Source organism: Tachypleus tridentatus, chromosome 8, assembly GCF_004210375.1.
Source record: "Tachypleus tridentatus isolate NWPU-2018 chromosome 8, ASM421037v1, whole genome shotgun sequence".
NCBI classification, from domain to species: domain Eukaryota; kingdom Metazoa; phylum Arthropoda; class Merostomata; order Xiphosura; family Limulidae; genus Tachypleus; species Tachypleus tridentatus.
Window position 1 is genome coordinate 74,395,229 of NC_134832.1, and position 20,883 is coordinate 74,416,111.

General features: G+C 31.6%; 1 protein-coding gene across 1 annotated transcript in view; it reads right to left on the minus strand.

Moving 5' to 3' along the window:
• The window catches only part of not (ubiquitin carboxyl-terminal hydrolase nonstop), a 51,973-nt gene extending 39,624 nt beyond the window's left edge, over positions 1–12,349 (minus strand). The window contains exons 1-3 of the mRNA XM_076449515.1: positions 12,140–12,349; positions 2,766–2,898; positions 1,383–1,496 (exon numbers count right to left, since the gene is read on the minus strand). Of these exons, the coding sequence (XP_076305630.1) occupies positions 1,383–1,496; positions 2,766–2,898; positions 12,140–12,259 (367 nt within the window). The 5' untranslated portion in view covers positions 12,260–12,349. The remainder of the gene's footprint in view (positions 1–1,382; positions 1,497–2,765; positions 2,899–12,139) is intronic.
• Between the last annotated feature and the right edge of the window lie 8,534 nt (positions 12,350–20,883).

A 20,883-nucleotide genomic window follows, 5' to 3' on the forward strand; every position in this document is an offset into this window, starting at 1 on the left:
ACCTTCCTTCCTTATGAGGTTACACTAGATTGTAAACTTGAAAATTTTCCATTTCAAGAGGTCTAGATTTTATATGGGGCTTTTGTAAGTCGAGAATGGTTTATTGGAATAATTGCCTAGACAATTTTTTGTTTATGTAAACTTTTGTAACTGGATGCCATTGTTCAGACTTAAAAACTTTACTTCTCCCTTAAGTAAATGGAAACACCATCTGGTTTTGAGCACATTATATAAATTAGAGCAAGATAAATAGAATCTATTGTTGATTTTAAATCTCTTTAAAATTTTTATTGCACCATTTCTATCATTAGACCTACTATAGCATGTTTGAAACTGGTTTTTAGGCAGCAATTACATTAGTCATACATAACGGTATAGTATACAGTTATATTATGTGGTGTTTTTATTATATTATAAATCATACATTTATGAACAAAAAAAATCAAACTTTAATAGGTTAATTATCATTTCACATGTTTGAATTTGCTGTTTCAGATATGGTAACTTTTATAGCTTTTTTTTGTAATTCCAAGGTCAGATCTTTAAACAATCAATCCACAGACAGTTTACTACAAGTATTTTTTTTCCATATATACACTAATATCTTGCTAAGAAGGATAAGTGATTTAATGGTAGTTGAACCAACATGTCTTGGTATTATCACAAGTATCTAATTATACATTAATAATACTTGGTTAAGTCATTGAGTCTCACTTTATGGTTGTGAATATTTACCTCTAACATTTTTTACTGCCTTCATTCTAGACTTTACACACTTTTTATGTAATTATTTTTAATATAAAGCTTACAAGATTCAGTATACCAATATTGATTACAGTGCTCTTTAAATGTTGGACAGAAAAAAAAACTAAGAAACTCTTATATCAAGGATCATTAACAGTCATCTTTAGAAAAAAACTAAAAATCTTAGATGCAGCATTTCTCTGTTTGTATGTTTGAGATTACTGGCATAAAAGTTTTTCCAAACTTACTACTTTTGCTCTAATTACTTTAATTCTCTGAAGAAATTTAACTCTAACACAAATGTTTTACTTTCTACTTTTATTTCCTCATTCTAATGGAAAACTTTTTAAAATTAACCATAAATAGAATTTCTTTTCTCCAAGTTGCATGTAATTTAGTTTATTTTCAAGGCAGAAAAAATAATACTCAACAATTTCCAGGAATAGAAGATTACAATCACCTGTAATATTTTCATAATCCATAAAAGAAAGAATGAAAAATGTAAAAATACTTTACTGATCCATCAATTATGTCACAAAAATGGTAAAACTGGATTTTTCACAAACAGATTCCTTTCTTATAAATATATTTAAAAAGTAATAATAAACCTTGTAGATTCCTCTGGTTTGAATACTCACCATTTAACTTAGCTGCCTTCCGCCTGTGTCTTTTTGCTATTGCTTCCAATTCTTTGTCATACACATAATCTCCACATGAGAAACAAAAGACAGCACCATATGATATATCTACAGCTGTAAGAAAAGAAGTCAGCCATTAACATTTTAAGATTTCACAAAATCTAGTAGTCACAGAAGTCCAGTATCAACATAAAACAAATATCTGTGTTAATTAATAAACTTTTGTTACTTGGAACAAGTTTTTCAAATCATACATTATAATACACATTTAGCCACACTATTCTGTCACAAGTGCCTTTTTTTCTAACCTTACTTGACTGGCCAATTTAAAACAATGATTTTTTTAACTACTCATTGCTGAGATAAAAAATAACTCAAATGGAGTTATACTAACAAAACTATACCTAATTTCTGTTCGCCTAACACTTTGTACAGATAAAACGAGGAAGTGTGACAATAAAATCAGTATTACATTTGCATTAAACATTGAAGTCAAAAGTTAATTCCTTTATAAATACTATCAAATATCACTGATAAAAATGATGATTATTCATAAAACGTTTCAGCCTCAGTTCTCTACTAAAAGTTGGTTTCTACTTGTTTGGATATATGAGCAAGTTGTTAATATTATAAACTCTACACTCATGTCTGTTTAAATAGGAATAAAATGTAAAACGAAAAACAAAAAGCCTAACATTATCTAAGAAAATTCTAATTTTTTTTTTCAAATTACAAAGATATAAATATATCTACAGCTCAAAACAGTATCACTGTTCATTTAATTATATTTTTACCCAAGAATGGATTACAACACAAAGCTTACATTTTTAAATTATCAAATTAGAACTTGTGCATTAATATACCCCAAAGTGAAAATATTTGTTATAACTTTTATTTATATTTTCTAGAAAATGTTTTTCTTCTTACTTTATATAACATGATTTTAAAAACTTATCACTAATCATAAACTTCATCTTTTACGTAAGATACAGTTCTTTGACAAATATCAAGAGCCTTAAAAAGAAACTTTATATCAAAATAATAATTACCATGCAACTAAAAAGACAAAAACCTCTTTCCATATTATAGGAAATCTTTCTTAAAAACAAAAAAAGAGGTTAAATTAATCAGCTTAGTATTAGAAAAAATAATTATTTGAGAAAACAGAGCCATATCTCAAGAATAATTATCATATGAAACATTTAAACTGTTATTTTTTGCAAGTTTTTAAGATGTTAGAAACATATATGGCAATAATGTGACAAACAAAAATATAAGTTTTGTTGATTTCTAAACTAGAATACAAATTATACAAAATGTTTTTCAAGTTAGATTGTTCCTAATCAGAAATATGTTACCAATTTTTATTCAGAGAATACGTACCTAAATTATGTTTTTTACTGAGTGCATGTTCACGAATATGTTTTCCATCATAGCAACCAAAATATACACAGTATAGACAGGCATGTAACCGAGAAGTGTGACGACAACAAGTGTGACAGAAACAAGTCTGAGCCTAAAAACAAGTAAAAAAAGAATATTCCATCAAAACTGAAATACTCTAAAAATATACATTTTCTTTTTATAACCAAAGTTTAAGAATTTGATCACACTGTAGGCTAAAATGCTTTGCAGTGCTTCATAAAGTCAATATACACAATTAAAAAAAAAAAAAAAACCACAGGCAATATGCTTATGTACATTAATCTTACATCACAAATGTGTTCAACCTGATTTTCACTGTTATGGAAGTCAAAATATAAAAACAAAAAAGATGAAATTAAATTGGAAGTACACAATATGTAAAAACAATGCTTAGTATCTTTCTGATCTTGGAATTGTAAACAAGGATAAAGATGTTTAATGCATGTGGAAAATTTAAGAAAAGGTTGTTTGAAATATTTTAACATTATATTTGTAACCTCATGATTTCAAACCATTTTGGGAAATTTTTCTATTACTATCATAAATATGATATACTATATCACTTCTATAAAAAGAAAAATTTCTAACCAGCTTAAATGTTTTTAATAAAATAATTGTTAGTAACAGAATTAGGCCCACAGTGACTCAGTAGTAAGCTCAAGGGCAGGGGTCAGCAACTTCTTTCCACACAGGGACTAGAGGCCATAACTGTGAAAGGATGAAGGGCTACATTTAGCTACAAACTTCAATTCTTTTTTAGAACCACAGCAGGCTGAGTGGATGTGATATTTTGTTTGGGGGACTGAGGGCGAGATTCATCCCATGGGTCGTAAATTGTCGACCCCCTGCTCTAGAGTTTAAAATGTTAAAATTGTAGGGTTGTGATTCCTGTAAAGGGCACGACAAAGATAACTCATTGTCGAGCCTTCTTTCTAACAAACAGTATTTGATGAATGAGGTATACTTCCTAAAAAAGAAAAGTTATATCTACTCCTATTTAATTAAACATGGTTATAGACTATCCAATTCTTAATGTGAAACAGCACTGAATACCTTTAAGTTTTTATTCAGTCAACTTTATGACTCCAAGATTATATTCATTCTGCACATCATGAACATACAAATAACAAGTATACAATATACAGATGCACAGGTAGGTAGATAGATAGGTGTGTGTGCAATCATACCTTCAGTAATTTTTCTAAGAATGAGGCCAATAATGATTATCATGTTCATAGAAGTTACAGCATGCTTATGAACACAGTAAGACAGAAGTTCACTTATCTGACCTTAACTGTAAATCTAATATTCAAATTAAAAGTAATGCAATCATGTAGAATGTATCTATTCAAATAAATTATTTCTATTGTAATTTACCATAAAAATGCTATTTCCTGAATAACAATCAGTCAAAATGTTTATAATTTACCTGTATAGACATAAAAACATACATCTTAATCTTTCCAACATTGTTGATTCTCAAGCTTTTGTAAAATATGTCACAATTACCTCTTATTGTATAGAAAGCTGAAATCTGGTCTACAAGTTACACAAAAATGTTCCAGTGAGAACATAGTAATTTAATGTTACTTCTGCTAGTAAAATGAGAGTTCACAAATACTCATTTATAGTAAACATATGTCAATAAGTACAAGTTGCTGAGGAATAAATGTTTATACAGTATGTTACAAGGGCTTTTATATTATTATAATTCTCATTTTTATTATCAGTTTCATTGTAGCAATGACTATCTTTATAGATTCATAAAATTATGTCAGCAAACAAAGTATTTTTTGCCATTTTTCTTTAGCACACTGCAATCAATATCAATAGCTTGTAAAAACAAGGTCTTCTATAGATGTTTACAATAATTTATTAACAGAACTGTACATGCAAGTCAACATGCATCTAAGTATCCAAAATTGAATATCCATTTTTTGCTGATGTTTGTTTAATCCACAATTTCTCTTAAACACTTTCACATCAACAGTTTCAAATCAGAAATTATTTTAAGAACAATTCATACACAGTTCAGTTTACCTGTTGTTTGAAATACACTAGTAAAACTTTCACAATTTTCCATTTTACCAGCATTATAAATTTTGTTAATTAGCCATAAGATTTAATTCAATCATATTTGAAATTTTTAGATGACTAAAAAATGTAATGCAAGGTTTAAAAGTGTATACTATTTATTCAAATTTAATCAATTCAATAAAAATTGAAACTTCTATAATTCTCAAACAAGAGAGAAAATTTTAAAAATTAATGATTTTCACATTTCAAGAGGAGAAACTAATTTTTTTTATCAAATTCATTCTGTACACCTATTAAAATTTAAACTGTACAATTTCTTGTACATTGTTCATTGACGTACAACCTAAAATTTCCAATTTCGTTTTGTTGAATTAATGTTAACAGTAACATAATGCCACATTGAATACACAAACTATGGTAATCAATGCACCATTAATTTTCAATAGACAGGCATGAGTAATGCAACTAATGGCCACTACAGGCTGAGGCAACTATGACTGCCCTAAACTAACAAGTCATTAATTGCATATGTAGGCCATTACTATTATATCTAATAACTAAGTAGGTCTTCAGCTTTTACTCTGTTATTATAACTAATGCAGAAAGCTACACATTACTATAACGTAATACTTTATGAGAACCTAAGTTACATTTTCTCCTTACCTTACCATATACGCCACTGAAACATAAAAGCAAGCTAACTACAGGAATACAATATCTTGTATAAAAAATATGAAACCTAAAATCTGACAAAATATGAACATTACACCAGACCTGTAAACATTCTTCTTACTAAGTTTGGTCCAACCTCATTTAAAAATAAGAAACAGTTACACACGATCAATAACTTTACATTTAATCTACACATTCAAAAATTTTTTCAAAATATGCCTCAAGATTTTGCACACTTTACATTACCAAAAGTTTGTTCATAGTAATGATAAACTTCTCCTGAGATCAAAAGTTCTTTAAATAAATTTCAAAACTCTGCTCTTTCACCATTTTCAAACATTCAGCCAAAGGCACGAGTCTTATCAAACATAAATCATTTGCATTCTTAAATTATTTCCAGCACAATATCCACTTAAGTTTATATTATTCACATGCACATTAATTCACAAAAATCAATTTCATTCTACATTTTTAAGGCTATGAAATATACATATACCTGTTCAAAATCTAGTCAAGTTTGCTGCACACTGTCATGTTTAAATATGGTAAAAAAAAACTGACTGTTTCTTGTTGAATTTCTCACAAAGCTACTTCAGTTACATACTCTATTCATCCCTAATTTAAAAGTTTTAAACTAGAGAGAAGACAACTGGTCAACACCATCCATCACAAACTCTTGGGCTACTCTAATCAGAAAGTGAGATTGACCATCACATATAACATCACCATGGTTAAAAGGACAAACATATTTCGTGATGAGATTACAATCCATGACTCACAAATCACAAGATAAGCATCTTAACCACCAGGGCATGAAAGAATCCCAAAATTTTCAAAAACTACAGTGCAAATAAAAGGGTATTAGTTTCATATACATTCAAACACTTTTCACACAAAATATTTTATTTCAAAATAAGGAAAAAAATCTTTTGAGAAATATAGGTATATGTAAAATGTTTTCTTGTACATTTAAAAACTTGAGACAAAAGCAAAATGAGTCACAGATTACAACAATTATTGATCCAGCCACTGTTAGCCTTGAAACTTTAAATATGACAGCTTGTACATGATGTATAAAAGTGTACATTGAAAATGTTTTTATCTGTCATCTAAAAGTCTTTGTATGCCTTGCTAAGCAAGTTACAGCATGCATTGATTACATCCCAACAAAACAAGGTCTTCCCAATTTTTTCAAGTTGATATTTATTTTATGTACAAAAATATATAACAAGTATACAAGTTACTCTTGGTCCCTCAGGCTTGTGTGTGTCTGAGACACTGATCCAGTTTCTATCCCTAAAATGAAAGTTCACCATAATTTACTTTTATAAGTAGCATAACCAAAGTAAGGTCAAGTAAGGTGGCACAGTTGCTTACAGCTTTTAAAAATAATTTTCACACAACAAATTCATGACCACAGAACAACTATGTATTGCGTTCAATACTAACATTTACAGATAAACAATGTTTGTCTGAGATATTCACAAAAATTCTGAACATTGCCTAACTCTTCAAACTCTAATAAAAATTTCAGTTCTAATACAACTTAGTTTGCAAAGATATTTGTAAAAAAGTAAAATTAGTGATTAACACACTGTCACAATATCTTGTCTGAGTCTGCAGATGATTTCTAAACAATGATAATTTTTTTTTTCTGTAGTTGCTACTTCTTCATAATCACACACTTAAAATTCAACAAAAAGAAAGTACATGTATCTACACGTTAAATTGGCATTACATGTCCTTAAAGTACTTTGTTATACCATTTTTCAAGCCAAAATAATCTTACATTAATTTTTTCAGAAGCCACCAGTAATTTTTACAACAGTCAAGTGGTTACACTATTACAAACCATAAACACAGATCTATAATGTCTATTGTGCATAATCTTTTCTAGTACTCATCAGTGTGTAAAGCTCTATAAAAATAATATGATCAGTGAATGGTGATAACTATCAACTTAATCTAATATATATATATAGCATGTTCAAAGATAATTGTTGGGCAACATTAAATACACTTACTGTGAAATTTCAATTTGAACTTAGAAAAATGCATTTTACTGTGAGCTTTTTGAATGTCATGAATGCAAGCCTTAATGATAAACTGCATATAAGAAATACTGATGTCACTGACAACCATCTCCAATTCCAATAAACTGTATTGAGTGAAGGTTTTATGGAAAGGATTTTGTTTAGCATCAATGATAAGCAGAATGAATTGTTCAATAACAAGACTTTTGTTTATCATCAAAATGCATTATCATAAACTTTAGAAAAAAAAAAGTCCAGACTAAAATCAAAATAACGTACAAGTTTTGATGTGGAAGAACTTGTCAAAAATCTAATGTATCACCAGTTCAGTCACGTTTCACAAAAATTCAGTGAGATGGAAGAGCAAATGATCAGAAGTTAGCAAGGAGTGAAAAAATTGCAAGGTAAAGCAGACCTTACAACTCCCTGGTTGTGATTCAAGTCAAGAACTGTCAGAGCACAAATTATTCATTTGAAAAACAAAACTAACTAGTTTGTAAACAGTAACTGAACAAACTCAGCTAATAAAGTTTTCTATCACTCCAACCTAGAACTACAACAACATAGAACTGAAAACAAAATATTAATCTGTAAGAAAACAAAGGTGACATTGAAACACATTTTACAACTATTTGTTGATGACTGTTTTATATCACTGTACTTTTACAAGACTGTTGAAGTTTCATAAAAATGATGCATCATTTTGAAAGTATACAGTTTTATTTTTCACACAGTTTCCATTTACTGTTGTATATGGTAAGGTTATACAATAGTGAATTGTTAGAGAATAAAGAGAAATTGCTTGAGTGGTACATGATTTAAAAAAATAGCTATGGAACAAAGAAAAATGAGAAGCTACTTAAATTTACATGCTTAAAATTGTTAAGACTTGTACAAATGGCTTACAAAAGATATTTCAGTGGTGTAATAGGGCTATCAATGAGAACCTGAATGTCAGGGGTAACAAGCTGTAAAAGAGATTATGATTTCTTCTTCAGCAAAATTATATATGTTACAAACCTTTGAAATGCTTTTCTTTATTGTATGATATTGCTGCCAGAGCAAGTTTATTTAAAATTTTGTTTGATAGATGTATGAATGCAAAATTTTACATCTTTCAGAACTGAAATAAATTAAGTATATACTGTGAAGTGCTGCAAGTCTTACTTTGTTGAATCATTCTTTCAACTACATTACTTTCTTGGTTTGAATGTCCTTGGTGCAATACATTACATGCATTACCTTAGCCAAAGTTCTTCCACCTTCTAGTTGATTTAATACACAAGTGCCAGGGAAACTTCATAAGCTCTGCTTTCCTGCAAATGACTAGATTTCTTTGTTTGCAGTTGCAATATCAAAATACATTCCTCATGATCATGGGAGGACAAGTAAAAATGTATCCAGAAGATACTATTTCAATGAACTAACAGTTTTCTGTTATCCATCTATTCATCATCTGTGTTTACAAAATTTTTGTTGAATAATCTTTACAAGAGTAATTATGATGGCATAAATATTAAAGTTATTTTAACACCAAGAAGCAGATGACTCAGTTATTCTACACTAACTCAGTCAATGCTACCACTTTAATTGCCTTTGATTTTGTTTAAAATTGATAAAACTAAATCCATATAAAAAAAGTTATGAAAAATTGCAAGAGTATCAAGTATTAACAAAACAACTCCCATTGAAATACAAGAGAGAGAGAAAGAAAAGTTTTTTGAAGTCTCAAATATGCTGAAATAACCCCAAACAGATCAGTTTATGTTTACTGATAAACAATTTTATTATTGATGGCATTATGTTGTTTGTACTAAAATTAATACCAGTCCTCAAATTACATAAATTATGCTTCAGATTCACACAATCAAAAAATAAAGATGTATGGATCATTATCCATTAGCAATGAAGGATTATCTATAACCAGCTAAAAATTATCTTTAGCTAATGTGGCTCAAGTGATTATATATCTGTAATGGTTGTATAGCTCAATCAAATATATACATATCAGTATTGTTAGTGTTTAAAAACATTTATACAATAGTTTAGAATTAGATTATCAATTTGTACTTATTCAAATGCACATACTGAGCTTAAGATGAAAATACAAGTTTAGGACTTCAAAGAAACAGGTGAAGCTCCAGCTAAAACGTTATTTTTCTTAGTGGGTGCTTAACTCATGAAAGTTAATTAGTTCCCATAAACAGTACTGAGGGGAATCAATGATTTCATAAAAAATAAAGTATGGATTTAATTTTTACCTTTATTTTCTTGGGGATTATGTACATAAAGTCTTCAAGAACCAAACAGTCGACTGTTGTCCTTACATAAATAAACCTGAATTTCTATATACTAATTTACAAAATAGTTTAGTTTTTTTATGAAACTAAACTGATAAAGTAAAAACTGGTGATAAAAGATTAAAATTTATAATTGCAAAATGGCATAATACTAAATGTACATGTTTTATCTTAATACTAAGAGTATTTCAGAATTTCATTCTCTTAGACCACAGACACGTAATGGTTAGTTAATCTTTTAACTAGGTATATAACAATATTTCATCTTGATTCCTAAATATCTGACATGTTACTGATGTTCTCAAAATCCCCTACATTTAGGAGAATGTAACTGAAATATTTACAGTCATCACAATTATGAGTGTTTGTGTAATAAACATTTCTGTCAAATAGTAATTGAAACTGACATTAAGCCTAGAACAGATTGTAACACCAGAAGAGTTGTGAAAATACCCATGCATCTATTTCTCTATGGACCTGTAGCATAACTTACATAATTTGGGAATTTGTATTAATTTAAATATAAGTTATATAATGCCACCAATAATAAAACTGTTAACCAGTAATCATAAACTGATCTATTTGGCATTATTTCTGCAAATACATGTACAATTATAAAAGTGCTTTATTTGAAGATATTAATCTTTACTTTTAATAATTATCCTTTCTTTGTTATACTGATTTAACTAAAATTTCATACTTCCAAATACTATACAAAATCTACCAACTGATTGGTAAATACAAAGACAAGGTACATACCAATTAAAAAATTATTTAATCTGCATAATTCTTACTAATCTATCATCAGTTACAGATTAGCCATAAAAATCACAATTTCACTCATTTGTTTTAATATTTCACAGACTACAGCTTATAAACATATGTATCCGTATCCCAGTGTGGCTGCTGCTGTTTTAAAACAGAAAAACAAACCTACTGTTCATTTCACTGCAAAATTCAGCATTTGCTTATGATATACAACAGTCATTCTTGATAACAAATTTACCAAATCAAAACTTTATTTGTACATGTTATTACACATACAAGTTTCCTTAAAACTGCCTGACTATTTTAACTATATTTTGTGCTGGGTAACAGGTCAACTGTCAAGTAATAAATGGGGCACCCCTTTACAGTTTACAACTGTAGTTAACTAATTTTATTATATCAATCTCCTCTCTTCAACTCCTAGCAAAATAAAACAGAATATGACCGATAACGAATAAGACTTCTCAAATGCATAAAATAAATCAAAGTTAAAAAATAAATTTAAGAAATGTTTCTTCATATAGATATTATAATTTAAGTGTTTCTACAAAGCATTATTTCCTTCAAAATGATTTACAAATTTACCGATATAGAGTTAATACACATAGTCAGTAATACTTAACTAGTTTTATATAATTTCAAAACTTGTTTACAAATATTTAAATAGTATTAATCTATTACAAATGTTTACACCACAATTTGTCTACAAAAACTAATCCCAATAATGAAATGAACATCATAGTAAAAAGCTAATACTATAGCTACACAATATTTAAGTTAGATGAGCAATTCAAAGAGCAAATTATCTGAACTAATTACTATTGGATAAGTATTTTAAACAAATGATTTTTAATTTACTCATAAGGTATTAATTCTGTAATAATGTATTAAACACTATCTGTTCATCAATAAAGTACAATTTCATGTATAGCATACCTAAGTCAATTCATGATTGCAAAGTTACTTTTACAAGATTACATACTTTAGTATCTCTATATTATAAATTATTTTAAACATTTAAATCAGTCATGTCCTTCAAAACATGTATCAAAAAACATGTACATTCTGACAGCTGATTTACTGTGAGAACCCATTTTATATATTGTTTGAATTATATTTATCTTCAGCTCTAAAACTTCAACAAACTCGAAAATATATAAAACTGAAAGACAGCCTGGTGAAAAGTCGTATCGAGAAGTTACCTTTACTTTTAAGTTAAATCGCCAGAGTACCAGTGACGGCTTTATTAACTCTAAGATGGCGTTGGATTAGCAAAGGAAACTTCAAAAATATATATTTTAAACAAAACTAGATCTATAGACTAAAGCGTGTCTTAAAGAAATACAATAGAAAGCCAGTGTATTATGTGTGTCGAACTACTGTACTGAGTCGTAAGAACAAGAACCATCATCGGTCAACGCTCGGAAAACCGCATTGCGCCTGATTTTCTGCTTAGTCTCTTCGAGAACACGGCGTCAGCTTATGTTACTTGTCGGAACCTACCGGTAGAGTGCTCGCCTACCTTCTTTTTTCGCGCTTCTTCTGTAATCCCGGCAATAAAATAAGCATGTAAAACACGGTAAGACTGGGTTCCTTTGGCTGATTTGAAACTTGCTAAATGAGCACAGCCATGAACACTCATACTCTGAGTCTTAGGGTTTCACACTTCTCGTGTTAACTACATCAGTTGTTCGATTTTCAACAATGAGAAGCGCAATAACGCAATGCGCAGATAAAGAACTTCGGAAATACGAACTTCTAAAACGACTTAACAGAACTATGATAAGCAAAAAACAAATTAAATTAGTATCTCTGAGGTTATATTTTTGAATTAATTCAATCCACGATTTTAGGTAAATATTCAAAAGTAAAAACAAGAGCACTAGCTATGAGAAAACTCTATAAACGTGTTGATCATTTATAAAACTATTATCAGAATAATTATGGATGGAATAGTCGGTAAACGTGCTTTTAAAACTTTGACAGGTTTTTATTTTAAACGCTCCGTTGTTAATCAAAAAGTTAAATAATGGGTTATCTGTTTTCTGCCAAACGCAGATATAGAACGCTGAACTTTATCGTTATAAGCTCACAGCCTTATCACTAGGTAATCGGAAGCTTGGAGTTTTGTACGACCTCATGTAAAATACAAATCAAAATTGAAATTATTCATAGATTTCATCCCAAGTTCTAAGTTAACAATAATAACGAAAACTACGAAAGTGTCCATAAAACATGGACATTTAGTACACGTGCGAATTCATTGATTACTTAGTAAGTTAATATATTTTACTGCTAGAAACACGATCTTATAATTTTAGCTAAGCATACTTCCAAATCTTGAGATTTTCCTACAAACGCCACAAGCTTTAAGTCAAAAAGACTTCGCAATGCAAGCATTTCATTCATCTATCATCATTTTGAACAATAGTAAGCACCACCAAACGTAAGATCTGTTTTCATCTGGTTTATTTTGGAATGAATGGCATTTTCCTATGAAAGGTAATCTGCTGCTTTCATTGACAAAAAACAAAGTGCATAAAACGTTCTTGAGTATTGATAATATACTGTTTATATGTTTATTAAAGTAATGAATATATGGGGTGAGCCGGCGAGCTCTACTCATACTAATAATATTCATCAAGTGAAGCAAACAGGGTTCAACCTAAAGAGGGGCCCGATCAGCTTTAGCTGACTGTTAAGTCCGCCCCTGGACAATTGAGGCTAAATAAATCACCAGGACCCCCCAGAAATGTACAAAAAGTACCAGGTAGCACAAGACTATTAGAAAGGGAGATGTAAAAGAACAAGATTTTTTCATGCACCTTTGGTTTTAGCAGAGGTCCAAATCAGAATTTGTTCATCTTCATTCTACCTAAAAAACTACTGAAAATCTGTTGTACTGCTTTTTACTCCCAACATTTTAATCAACTCAGTAACAAACACGAGTTCTCGGGTTGATGCTAAATCAAAACGACGTTTGCGAGTAGCTCACATCTCAATAATAAAGGCTTGTAAGCCGATATTTCAAGTTTTCTGTTTGGTAGAGCACAAGTTTTCAAACTGCGTGCATAATCTTCCTTATTAACCTTAATGTTCGAATTTCTATCATTTAACTGCAACAATGGTGCTAATACAACTGTTCATTAACACGAAACTTCAAAACTATGCAAAAATAGTTGTCTTTTGCGAGTTTCTTTCCCTCTGTAGGATCGCAGTTAGTCGATGGACTTTTTACTACTCTAAAATATAAGAATCAATTCCCCGAGGTGGTCATAGTAGACAGCCTGACATAACTTTGTTAAAAACACTCACGGTTATTTTAAAAGAATGATTATTTAACACAAAATACTAAACAAGTACAATAAAGTACTGAAAACTTGCTATAGAAAATTAAAATCAATAAAATAAACTGTGAGATCAGAAACAGTCTCATACACTATACATGTTTTGATGTATCAATGCGTTATCTTCAAGAGTGTGGTGTTTTATACAATGTAGCCTTGTACTTATACAACTACTAGAAAACTAATTTACATATTAAAAAATTCTTGCCGTCTACTGACAAGATGCTCCCCAATGGCTCAGCGGTATATCTGCCGACTTCCCACGCTAAAAACCAGGTTTCGATATCAGTGGTGGGCAAACCGCAGATAACCAATTGTGGAGCTTTGTGCTTAATTCAAAACAACAATTACTGATAACAAGTCCATCATCCTTATTTAGTAACTTTTATTAAATATTAATTATATATTAAACATTTTATATTTCACTATTTTAATGTATTCACATATATTCATATTAATTTTAAAATAAAAGTTTTCCCGTTGGATTGTATCTCCAGTTTCACCGATGTGTTGTGCTAAAGGTGAAATAGTAATATTATTGTTTTTAAAATTTCTTTTGTGTTTATTAATTCTGAATTTTATTTTTTAGTCTGTTCTTTGTACATTATTTTACTATACATTATGTTTTCTAGATTTTATAAATATATATACCAAATTTTTCCATTAAATCAATTTTATCTTTAACTGTATTAAGAATTTCGTTAGCTTTGTTTATCAATTTATATACCGTATTTTTTTTTATTATTTGGCAGAATAGGTCTGATATAAATGATAGTCCTTGACAATCCACTTGTTTCTGAAGTTTCTATGCCATGTTATTTTTGAGATACTAAAACTTTAGTATCATTTCAATGTTCAATGATTACTTGGACTTTAAACTTTTGTCAATAAATGTGAAGCTGGAAACGACATAGAAGAAAGACAAGGTTTATCATCTCATTTAACAAGAGCGTCACCAGACGATAGAAACCACTTTTTGAGACCGCAAAGAAATATTAATTCCACGAGCAGTCATATCTACTTCCAGGTTTAACAATAAACTAGGTAACTAACTATAACACATTCAAACGTACTAAAGCTGAACGGCAAGCGGTCTCGTTCCTCAGTACATTCTACACATATTGAAACAGTCCACTTTATAATAAGGCAGAAAATAGTTATTAAACAATTATTTACATAAGTATAATTATGCCATACACATAATATTAATTAAAGAATAAGTTGATAGTATTTAATTAATTTCTAAAACATGCATCAATATTTATTTTAACATAACTTATTCCTGATAAAATTGTTATCGGTTAATTCACATTCTCTCACAGATATTTTTATTTTGCGTAGCAATTATAACATGTTATACAATATATAGTGAAAAGATTATAAACATGGCACAGGAGAAATATATAATAATAACTTATCTTAAAACGTTTCAATTCTTTAATTAAAGTAAGCACATTTATCAAAGGTAGACTCTTCAAACATTGATAATAGTTTTTAGATATGATGACACGAATGAAGTTACAAATTAAAAATTTTAAAAATATATAAAATTAATGAGCAAAGAGGCAAAATTATATACAGACTTAATTTTTTAAATAAAAAAGTAGTTAAGTAGAAATATTTCAAACAATATTTCGCTGTGTAAAAAGAAATTACGAACTGTACAATTCAACAAGTATTCAAATGTTCACTCAATGGAATATTGCGTGTTGATAGATCTCGAATTGTTATCGGTTAATTCACATTGTCGTACAGATTTTTTGATTTTTTTTTTGCGTAGCAGTTGTAACATGTTATTCAATATTAAGATTTTCAGATTAAAGCTCATTTTAGTATTAACATTGAAGGCCTTTCCTGATATATATACATGTACTTATATCTAATAAGATGCTCCATGAACAAGAACGAATCATTCTAAGAAAAACAAGTCTCACTAATAAAATTCCTGCGGCAACTATATATACATCTAAATTGCTTCTTAGAAAGGTTCTGTTTTTTGGGTTTTTTTCCAGGTTAGTCTGAGCGTTTTCTCTTTCTTTTTCATTTCTATGATCTCCAGTTGCACAGCCGTGTGTCTGAGGGCTTACAGTGCTAGAAACAAGGTTTCGATACCCGTGGTAGTTAGAAAACAGTCACTCATTATGCAGCTTTGTGCTTAACTTCAAACAAACTAGATCTGACTCAATTATATGGTTATTCTAGACGTGTATTAGAAATGTCCGATCTCAATCGGTCTATATAATTGACAAGACCTTAAGATACTACATTTTCCGGTTAGTATGATGATACAGATTGTTTCCATTACATCTGTAAGTGCTGCCTCCTCTCTAATTTCTTTTTTTCTTCAGTCTGCCAATATCCACTATTCTAAACAATCGGATCAGTGAAAAATCCAATATTTTATCTAGGAAAGGGATTCGACGAGTTTTAGTTTAACACATTTGAGGAAGCTAAACATCACAGGAGTGAAGGAAGAGACCTTCTATCGTTTCATTTAGAGGATCAGTGCAATCCTCAGTCGTTAATGCATTTAGAATAACTAGAAGACTATGTATAGGAAGTCGTGGAATATAATAAACAAACTGCCCGCTAGTCTGTCTGCCTCATTGTACTCAGTGGTAATCTTGGGGACTTATATGATAAAAATCAGAGTTCGATTCCCTCTGTGAGTACAGCGGAAGTAGCTGACAGTGTAGGTTTGCACTTAGACACAAACAAATTTATGACACTACACCCTTCTTACCATAATCCACTTTAAAATACATTAATTCACCTCTCCTCTTCAACACAATAGGTAATGTTCAAGTTCAAGAACTTAATTTGATCACTTATTATCTGTTTGTTTATTTTTGAATTTCGTGCAAAGCTACACGAGCGCTATCTGCGCTAGCCATATCTAATTTAGCAGTGTAAAATTGGAGGGAATGCAGCTAGTCATTACCATCCATCGCCAACTCTTGGGCTACTCTTTAACCAAGGAATAGTAGAATTGACTGTTACATTTTAACGCCTTCACGGCTGAAAGGGTGAGCCTGTTTGGTATTAAAGAAAGTTGAGCCCTTGACCCTCAGATTACGAGTCGAACGCCTAACCCACCTGGCCATGCTGGGCTCACTTATTATTACATTATAGTTTCTAACTTTTTAATTAGCAACTGATTCCTTTATCACAAAAGGTATGTATCTAGAAGGCTACTATGCCAGGCCCAATTCGAGGTCACACCAAATATGCTCGCCCTTTCAGCTGGGATACGTTATAAACTTATGATCAATCCCACTATTCGCTGGTAAAAGAGTAGCCCAAGAGTTGGCGGTGGGTGGTAATGACTAGCTGCCTTCTCTCTATACTGCAAAATTAAGGACGGTTAACAAAAAAAGTAAACGAGTGAAAATACTAAAACGCATTTGACCTCCGTACGAGTCAGTAAACGTGAAAACTGTTCAAGAATTTTGATAATGTAATATAAAAAACAATAATATTGTAAAGTAGCATGGCTTGTTCTGGTATAAGTAAGTTTTTGTAAATTTGATGGTCAAGTAATTTTCGTCGTTGGTCTATGTATTACGTTATTTTCAGAATTAAAAGTGAGCTCCAACTCTCCAGTTGGCTCAGGTGTAAGAGTGAAGGATTATAACGCTGAAAACTGGGATTCAATAACCTAGCGTGTACAACACAGATAGTCTCCTGCATAGCTTTGTGTTTAATAACAAACAGTCAGTAGGAATGCCAATGTAAGACTGAATCGAAGGTAAATAGTGATTAGAGGCAGGGGCGTATATCCAGGGGGGATGGGTGGGATACAACCCCCTTCATTTTAGGTGGAGAGTATGGTGCATACAATCATCCCCCCCCCTACAGTTTGGTCTGTTGAGTTGTTTTATTGCATTACAGGCCTACAAACCGTGTGTTTGTTCTTGTGATTCTCGTGTTCTTACCAATCGAATTACATAATTAGGCCTAGATGTAGGCTTTTTCAGAAACCGAAATGTACATATTTAATATAGGCGTGCTTCTAAGCTTTTCGATCTAAGCGATAGTTCGTAAGTATCAGTCAGTAGGCCTAAGCATACATGCAAGGCTTGCAAGTACTGTCACAGAATTTACCTACGTCTTGTACGTAGTGTAAGAATAAGTAAAATTTTCATCACAACAGATTGAACAGAGCATGAAATTCGAAAATATTACTCTCAAGCGTAAACTCCTGTGATCTAGATCTGGCAGGCCATTTGTAGCGTGTAGCTGCATCAATCGTATGTGTATATTGTGCGGTTTTCCTACGCCATTTGTTCTTATGCATGTCTACCCGGTTTTATTGTCGAACACCTTACTCTCCTCAGCTGCCGAAGTCGCTGACCATAGTGTACGTTTAGTGTACAGGTAACGACAGGCTCGGGCTGCTCGAATCCAGACGCACCCTACATCACCTCCCTCTGCTCCCTTTAGTCTGAGCCTCGATTTTACAACACGGCTCATTAGACCTGTGTTTGTGGCCCTCATTAATCCATGAAATTTCAGATTATCACCGCCCTCTAATAAAGTGCTGGTGCTTTATGGTAAAAGAACAATATATTATCTTATCATATATAGTAAAAATATTGTATTTTCTTGTATAATTAGAACACAAAAGAAGCAATTTCAACGGCCTGAAGCCTCTACTCCGAATTGTATTGCTAGTTTTTGTTTAGGTATTTTTATTTAATAGACGTGCTTATAGACATTATATCACAACGTGTTTGCCTTTTGATGAGCTTTAACAGGAATATAATATATTTGTGATTGTTTAAGTATTTTTTGAGAAACTTGCAATTACTTGTGTTGTAACTAGCACACATTATTGTCCCAGCGATGCCCAAGCGGTCAGTCGGCTCAGTAGTCACTGTGAGGTTCGCGCGTTTAACTTAAATACATTGTACAGTTCAGTCTTACTTCCATTCTGTTCTATCTTCGTTCGTTGTACGTTAAAGTTTTTCAATAAAGACTGTATTTTAGCCTGTTGAGTCATCTGGGAAACAGATTCCAATTATGACAAGCGAGCGTCTGAAACTTTCCGATATTAGACAGTTCTGCAAGCCAGTTACTGGTACTACAAGTGACAATACAGATGCAGATAATCCAACAACCTCAAGCATAGGAATAAAAACTTGTCTTACAGAGGAAATACCATGTTCATCAAAGGACGAGTTTGGAAATGCTTGTGCAACTATTGCACATCATGAACCACCAGATAGTTATGAAACAAGTTTGTTCAGTAATGAAAAATCTGACACTCCACAGATACAGTGTGAAAAGCCATATCATCCAGACGCACATCTAATACCACGACAGAAAGCAAAATCTCAAAATATCAACTTCCAGGGGAAGTGGTTTGATGAGTTCCTATAGCTGCAGACTCAAAAAGACATATGCTTTCATTGTGCCAAGGCGGAAAATAGAAGCTTTTTTTACAGATAACTTGGAGAGGCCAGTGGAGTATACCTTCATATCCACCGTTTTTTGCAACTGGAAAAAGTCAAAACAGAAATTCAACGAACACCAATCCTCCTCTCAGCACAGATTCGCTATATCTCCAGAAGGTTCACTTGATGTAACTCCAGTGACTGTCCAGCTACATGATGGAAAAAAGAAGCAGCAGGAAGAATGCAAAAGAAGTCTAGCCAAAATATCCAGAAGTTTACGTTTCTTACTGCGTATAGGCTTAGCATTACGTGTACATACTGGAAGATCCTGAGTTGATGGCCTACTTTTCAAAGAAAACCACATTCACATCACCCCAGGCTCAGAATGAAATAACCAGCGTTCAGCCATCAAATACTTAGGAACATAGCACACGAAGTGCAACAAAGTAAAATCTTTGCTTTTATGGTTGATGGCACTCAAGATGTTACAGGTGCCGAATAGGAAGCAATATGTGTACGATACGTAGATGAGAACCTTGACGTCCATGAGACATTTCTTGGTTTGTACAGTGTTTCCAATACAACTGGTGAAACAATATACTCGACTATACTTGATGTTCTGACTAGACTCAATTTACCACTGTGAGAATTAAGAGCACAAACTTATGATGGAGCCGCTAACATGAGTGTTGCGTACAGTGGATGCCAGGCAAAAATAAAAGAGAAGCGACGGTCAGATTTGTTTTTTTTTACTGCGGAGCACACAAGGCTAATTTAATAATGCAGCATGCAGTTGAAGCTTGTGAATGTGTTCGAGATTCTATCCAATGGGTACATGAACTTGGTGTCTTGCTTCAGAGGTCAGGCAAATACAAGACAATCTTTGGAAATATTGTATCGTCAGACAGCCACAACGGTCCAGTTAAATACATCCGCCCACTGTGTCCAACACGCTGGTTGTGCCGCCTATCTGCAATTACATGTGCTAATGATCACTACAGTGACATTGTTGAGTGTTTGTCTGAATTAGCAAATGAAAAATCAGATGTAGCAGTGAAAGCACGAGGTCTGCTCGACAGATTTGACAAAAGAAAGACAGTTTTAGGAATGTTGATGCCTCAGCATCCATTAGCTGCATTAGAGGAACTAAACCGTGCATTCCAAGCAAAATCAGCGACAGTATCTGGCATGATTGAAGCATCTGCAATGACAGTTAAGCAATTGCGGGTATTGTGAACAGAGGAAAATTACAGGATATTTGATGAAGCTGAGAAAAAGGTAACTTCCCTAGATCTGGTGCCGATTGAACTACCATGAATTCGCAGACCCCCCAGAAGGATCAAAGGTGATGCCTCAGCACACCATTCTGCAACAGCTAGAGATTACTACAGAAGCCAATATTTTGAATTTGTGGACACAGTCATAGAACATCTGACCACTAGATTCAATGCAGACAACAATGACTTGAGGCAATATCTGGCACTTGAGAAAATGATCACATCTGGCAAGATTGACAACTCGGT